The following is a 6,760-nucleotide window of genomic DNA, read 5'->3' on the forward strand; positions in this document are numbered from 1 at the left end:
TTTGTTGTTTTTTGGTGAAGCGAGAGGCTCATGTATATCACGTGTACTTTCTGCAGGTATTAAGCATTTTGTCTTATGTGTGCATACCTTTCGTCCGATTTTAACCACGTGTATTAATCTCTCGATGAATAGTTATTATGTGTTAAGATATTTAATAAGGTGCATATGCGGCTCATTGCAATATTCATGTATCTATTAATAGTTAGGATACGTATTCATTATTGTGTACAGAAATTAGTGGGTTCCAGTCTAGCTGTATTTATCCAGGTGAAATGTAATGTTAACATTGTCAGAATTAAAAATAATAAATAAATAAATGTACATAGAACTGAATGATATAATCACGTAATCACAAGAAAGATATTTATTTAACCAAATATTTCGGTCTGGAAATAGCAGACCATCGTCGGTGGTATTACAAGAACAGTTTAAAAAATATACAAGCTAGAATACTAACAATAGATCGTTGAAATTAGAACATGCCGCGTGATGTTAGTATTCTAGCTTGTATATTTTTTAAACTGTTCTTGTAATACCACCGACGATGGTCTGCTATTTCCAGACCGAAATATTTGGTTAAATAAATATCTTTCTTGTGATTACGTGATTATATCATTCAGTCTTATGTCGCAAGTATCCTTAAAACAACAAATAAATGTACATAGCAAATCATCTCCTGTTTCATAAACTGCCCTCAACTTTTAATCCTAAATAAGCATTCACAATTCCATTCTAATGTTGTATTTCTCAATTTAAAATTTTATATTTATTTGCTCGTAATCAGCACTGAAAGTACCTTATCAGACTATATCTAATATGCCGCCATTTTTAGATCTGTATTATCCTTTTGCATTTTATTTATTTACGACGTCTACAGTGAAAGTTATTGCAGTGTTTGGCGCAAAAGTAGTATTTCCAGTTGATAGCTTTAAATGACAGAAGCCCTCGATGTAAATCATAACAAAAGTCGTCTGAACAGGAAAAAACCTTCAGGAATTTATAAAGGAAACCGTCAATTCTTTGTTCATTTTAACTGTTCTGAGACAGACGTTATTATAGGTTTTAAACCAATGAACCAAACCTGCTGCCTCCAGCTTTTTTACTTTTATATTCAAATACAGACACTAATGATTTAATTGTATTACTCATATAATGCTTTTCAGCATACTCAAAGTTGAATTCCGAAATTCGGCCAAAAATGTTCAGAATTTTTATAGCTCTCGTGTTCTTGAACATATTTCTACACACAATACGCATAAATACTTACTGCGTTCCCATCCTCACGTGCCACAGAGCAAGTTGTAACAAGGTCATCCCTTGTAAGTAAACCTGATGGGTGTAGCCTACGGTTATTTGCACTTCCTTGTATCAAGAATACTTAACACGTAAGTTAAAAAACATATTTGAAACATTTTATTTTCATTCGGTGAAGTCATAAAAACGAAAGGACAGAACAAGTTGCTGTTATGAAGCTCAGTAAGCGGTAGCGAAATGAATTAGCAAGGTACGGAATATCACGATCTCCATTATGTTTATTTCTACTATAATTACTGTATAGTATTGCCTTTTCGCGAGATTTATTCTTCAATAAATGAAATGGTATGAAATATTTCTTTCTTTATGTATTACTTTATGTAACACGTGTATTACTTTGTATTAATATTCCATTAAATAGACAAATCACTATGTGTATGCATGCACTCATACGGCCGACAAACGTGCATTCTTCGTGTTATGGCAACTTTCCGCCTATGATTATGCAAGGTCTGTCCCAGTCGCTTTTTTATGAAACGTAACTTTCTTAAATTCTTTTGCCCACGCATCCTCGCGGATGCAATCGTTTGACAGAATCTCAACTGGTGGCTTTAACCGCTGCTATTGCCTAACTTTCCGAACTATACTCCGCACGGTTCCTTCCACCACAAGGATGGAACCAATGCATTTGTTAACTCAGACATTCCCTACTAATGAATGAAAATTTGAAGCACATTTTTCCGATCTGCTGTGACAGAAAACTTCCTTATCCACTCAGTTATTAACCGTCTTGTCGCTGTTTAAATTCGGATAAGTACTCTGAAGGAGTAGTGAAGATTCATCATCAACAATCAGAATGGGAAACAGCAAGATCATCTTCCTTATAGACTTTAAGTTAGAAACTCAGAATGGCCTCTCTTCAGTTCCACCGACTTAACTGGAAGAGACGCAGAGATATTTGCTGTCAGTAACAATATTTCTGCCCAGCCGTTCACCACAATACCCGATGATTGTCTTCATTTCTCAAACACCATTGATTTTTTTAATAAGTTCTCTTGAAAAATGTACTGCAGATGTAATCTTTCTCATTGGTAATTCACTCAGTAACCTTATCCAGTTCTCCTCTCTCCTAAAGAACACCCTTCATCAAATCATTCTCAGTCTCGTGTCCTTTGTCCCTTCAATAATGCCAAATAGTATTTGCATTGGGCATGATTGCATTTCTGGTCATCCTTTCTTTCAAACGGACTACTGGTTCATTCTTCTGATTCAGGCACCTACTCCAGTCGAATAACTGAAATAATTCTTACTGGAATGAAGGTCTTCATTCTCAATTCCACCAACAGCCCAGACTACTGTCCAAATCTTGTTTATCGAAGTGTGCTAAAGCAGTTCAATAAAAAAAAAAAAATCGGCATTAAGTATAAAAGTTTGATATCGTTACTTGATATCAAAAATCAAGCATTCAATTCAGCCTACTTGCAAATACAAAAACGGCAATCGAAAACGGACTTCAAGGGTTCACGTGCAACACTTTCCTCCCTTTTAAATGTTGATAAAACCGTCTGGTCCCTCGCCAAGGCAATTGGGCTCAACTTCTACTCAGAACCAGAACGAGAGGGCATCCTTGGAAGCTGAGAATGAAGACCGTCGAGAAGGGTGTGAGGGCTAGATGTTTCTCTCATAGGGTGGTGCGTGATTGGAATGGATTACCTTTGGATGTTGTGAGTGCAAGCAGTGTGAATGAATTCAGGAATAAGTATGGTAGCTGGTGTGTGTAGTATGTGGCCTTCCTTGATGAGTCTCTGACTCCCTGGAGATCTCTGTTAATAATAATAATACTGAAGGGGACTATGTCGAGGTTTTGTGGATCAGAGTGGTGATCTCATCTTGATAAAGAGGATAAATACTACTTTGATTTTATATTCCTTAAGTATTTTTGTTAGTTTTATGGACAAAGAGCTAATATATGGGAGCGTGATGAATCCACTGTTTCCTTCTTCATTAGAAATTTCTCTGGTCTCATGTCGGTTGAGTAGTCTGGTGATGGTGATGGTCATTATAGCCATTTTGAAGGAAGGTGTTCTTAAATATTGAAGTCCTTTAGCTAGTTTGTCCTTGTCAGTGATGAGTCGGATGGCTCTTGCTCCTAATGTGGAATGATATCCAATTTTTGAGGTCTATAATGAAGCATGTAGATATCTGTCAGTGTGTAGGCTTTCGAAATATACAGACTTTTAATTTACCCGATTCCTTAGTTAGTGGAAGGTCCAGATATGGGAGTGAACTATTAGATTCCCATTAGGGAATTTTATGTTAAGGTGTTGATGATTCAGATACTCATGAAAAAGCAGAAGTGAAGGTTCCGAACTAAGAATACATCATCAGCGTACCTTTTCCATAATTTTGGTTTGTAATAGTATTCTTCTCGGGTCTTGGTTTCAAATGTTTCCAAATAAAGATATTCGAGTATATATCTTTCGTTTTTCCTAATGAAAAAGATTAGAATCAAGGTTACTAGGAATTGAATGAAACGCACTAGAAACAAACAAACAAAGGCGTGTTTTACATAGATTAATGTTTATTTTAATCATTTAAGTAAAAATACAGAGTAACGTTTAGCAACTTTTGTGTTCGTGATTATTTTTTCTGTTTAAGAATTACAGTTCTATAAACAGAAAATTGTAATAAAAGAAAGACATCTAAACTTACATAAATCCAGGTTCAATCATAATCATACCTCCGCTGCTTATTCTGTTAAATTCAGCTGCACATTTGACTCCCATTCCAATTTCTGGGCGCTTGTTCTTATTTTTCATGTTTAAAAGAAGTTCTGGCCCAACAAGATCTTTTCCTAATTTATTTAGCAATTTTCTCCATTCTTTATTAAGCAGTGCAAAACGTTCGATATTTCCGAAACAGTAGAGAGCACGTCTGGCTCGAGTCAAAGTAAAGAAAATATTCCTGGTGTCATTGACGAAGGTGAACAGTTCTGGTGACCTGCTACTCCAGACGAACGAAACTAGGACAAAATCACTTTCACTTCCGTAGAAATCTTGAATTAGCAAAACACGTATTTCTTTCTCCTTTCTTTTGCTCAGCAGATTTCGAATGAGAGTTACCTGAGCTGTAGTTGTAGTGATGATTGTGACTATTTTGGGATCCCACGTCTTCCTCTTTTTCACTGTCTTTTTATTATGCTGTAGAAGGTATCGGCAAAGACGGACAACAAATTCAGCTTCATAGCGGTTCTCCGTATCGTTAGGTTCAACACCCCGTTGATCGGGATTGTCATGACATACGAAATATATATCTTTCTTCATACCTTTAGTTAACCACGCGCGTGTTACGCTGAAATTCGAAGCGTATGAAAATAGTCTCGAAAACCTAGAACTCATTCTATGCTGGATGTCTAAAACTTCAGGTGGAGTATTCCGAGCAAATGTTTCAAACAGTGAAGGAGTGCGGACTGGATTAGCCCTGACCTCCTTGTGATTTCCGAACATAATTAAATGCTCAGTACTATTTGGAAGAAAGCTGATAGCTTCTGCCTCCAAGATGTCTGTGGAGTCATCAATAATTACAACTGAAGGTTTCAATCGTTGTATTAGACGTCTATTTTGTGTTGCTGAACTCGCAGTAAATGCAACAATATCAGCAAATAATAATAACGCATTCAAGTCCGTGTAATTAAGTGAGTTACCTGCACGATCGAGTAAACTGTCAGCAATTCCTTTAATTTTCTGAATCACTTGCCTGTTGGAATTGCGTTTATTTCCTCTTCTCATACTTCTACGAGTTTGTTGGTTCGACCGTACAACTCTTATTGAAAGGAGTTCCTCAAAAAGTGCATCGGTGCAATAAGGTCTAACATCTGATCGCTGAGAATTTCCGTGCTTTAAAATTATTATACCTTGAAGCCTCTGAAGTCCATCTATAATATCATCCAAAGTCGTGTCACTGTATGAAACAATGATCATGGGTTGGGATAATCTGTCTGATAGTAACCATTGCTCTGCTATGTTCATTACTTGGTAAGTTTTTCCAGTTCCAGGTCCGCCTTCTATCAGTAGGAGATCAGTGTTGTTCACATTAAAAACCTTTGTATCTATTATTAAATGAAATGGATCTTCACCAGCTGAGATCTGCCCGGAAGATGTCTGAGGGTTCCTCGATGGGCGTGGTCTGCCGTTCATATCATCACCTGTATTATGTGAAAGTAATCGGTACTTGAGGAGAATATTTGCAGGCTGTATTATTTCTTTTAATGTTAACAGCACATCACAATAAGGCGAAAAAGGGGTATCTGACTCTATGAGCATGTAGTTTGCAGTCCTTAAAGCTTGTTCTCGTTCCCCATGGAATTTCGTCACTACTTTCAGCTCACAAACAGATGAAATCCCTTTCATTGGAATTCGTTCAGTAATCCAGCAGCAAATAATTTCATTGTAATCAGAATTGCACAGACAGATCAAATCATTTACTTTTAATCGTGCTGTCGTTTTCCATTTGATGTGGACACCAACAGTCACTGTCAGTATATATCCTGGGCCAAAGACTGTCATAGCTCTACCAACTACTTTGGTATTGTAATAAACATGTGCTTTGCTAACATTTCTGAGTGGCCGTCCTTTCTCCTGTTGATATCTACATTCTCGTAGTGCATCACGAAAGGGCGCAATCAAGTTTTCCCTCAAAAGAAAAAAATTATAACTCAAATAGTCGTCTGCACGTCGAAAACGTTCCTCTGGTGTCAAATAATGGTCCACATTCAGTTTTATTTGCAGAAATTCTTGCCCATATGGCAACACGGGAAGATTACGGAAGTGATCCATTTCGGGTGAACGTAACAGTTGACTGAAGCTAGCTATCTCGGTTTCAAGAGAGCAAACACGTTTCGACAGATTTCCAAATTCTCTATTACGCTGTGCACGTAGATATTGGATACCTTCTGTGAGAATCCGTTCACCCATATTCAAAGTCGGCGAGATACTAAAACACTGCAATAAAAGATCAGCAAAATGAATTCCACATGTGATTCTCTCATCAAGTGAAAGGTTGGGTAACATTAAATTTTTTATTTTATTTGTAACGTGCTCCTTATTGGAGTAGAGGATCCTCAATAAATAACTGACTTCATTGGAAGGATGGGCACTCAAACATCTGCACAAGCGTTGTATCCATTGGATTTCGTTGTTGATAACGAATTTCTTATTCTGTAAGTGTTCTATCAACTCCTTATCACGATTAATTACATGGAAAAACCTCATCCTGTGTGTTTCTTGATGAACCGGCTGTGGGCTGATCCATTTCAAACATTCTTCCTTGAGTGCTTTACTTTGAGTTGATAAGTTCTTGATCACAAGAATGAAGCGTCAATTTCTGTCAACAACACTGGGTGGTTGGTTCATATATCCATGCCTCAAGATCACGCTCATTAATTTCTCAGTTCCTATTTAAAGAAAAAAAATACGTCAATAGGTTTTAATAATGCACAAAAGAGGTC

General features: G+C 36.9%; 1 protein-coding gene across 1 annotated transcript; it reads right to left on the reverse strand.

The window, feature by feature from the left end:
- Positions 1 to 3,962: 3,962 nt before the first annotated feature.
- LOC150092052 (uncharacterized) lies at positions 3,963 to 6,227 on the reverse strand. The gene has a single exon (XM_090415346.1). The coding sequence runs from the start codon at positions 6,225 to 6,227 to the stop codon at positions 3,963 to 3,965; it is 2,265 nt and encodes a 754-aa protein (XP_090271472.1).
- Positions 6,228 to 6,760: the final 533 nt, after the last annotated feature.

The sequence above is a fragment of the Typopeltis vanoorti genome, unplaced genomic scaffold (genome assembly GCF_054136105.1).
Source record: "Typopeltis vanoorti isolate ZY-2024b unplaced genomic scaffold, IOZ_Tvanoo_1.0 HiC_scaffold_922, whole genome shotgun sequence".
NCBI classification, from domain to species: domain Eukaryota; kingdom Metazoa; phylum Arthropoda; class Arachnida; order Uropygi; family Thelyphonidae; genus Typopeltis; species Typopeltis vanoorti.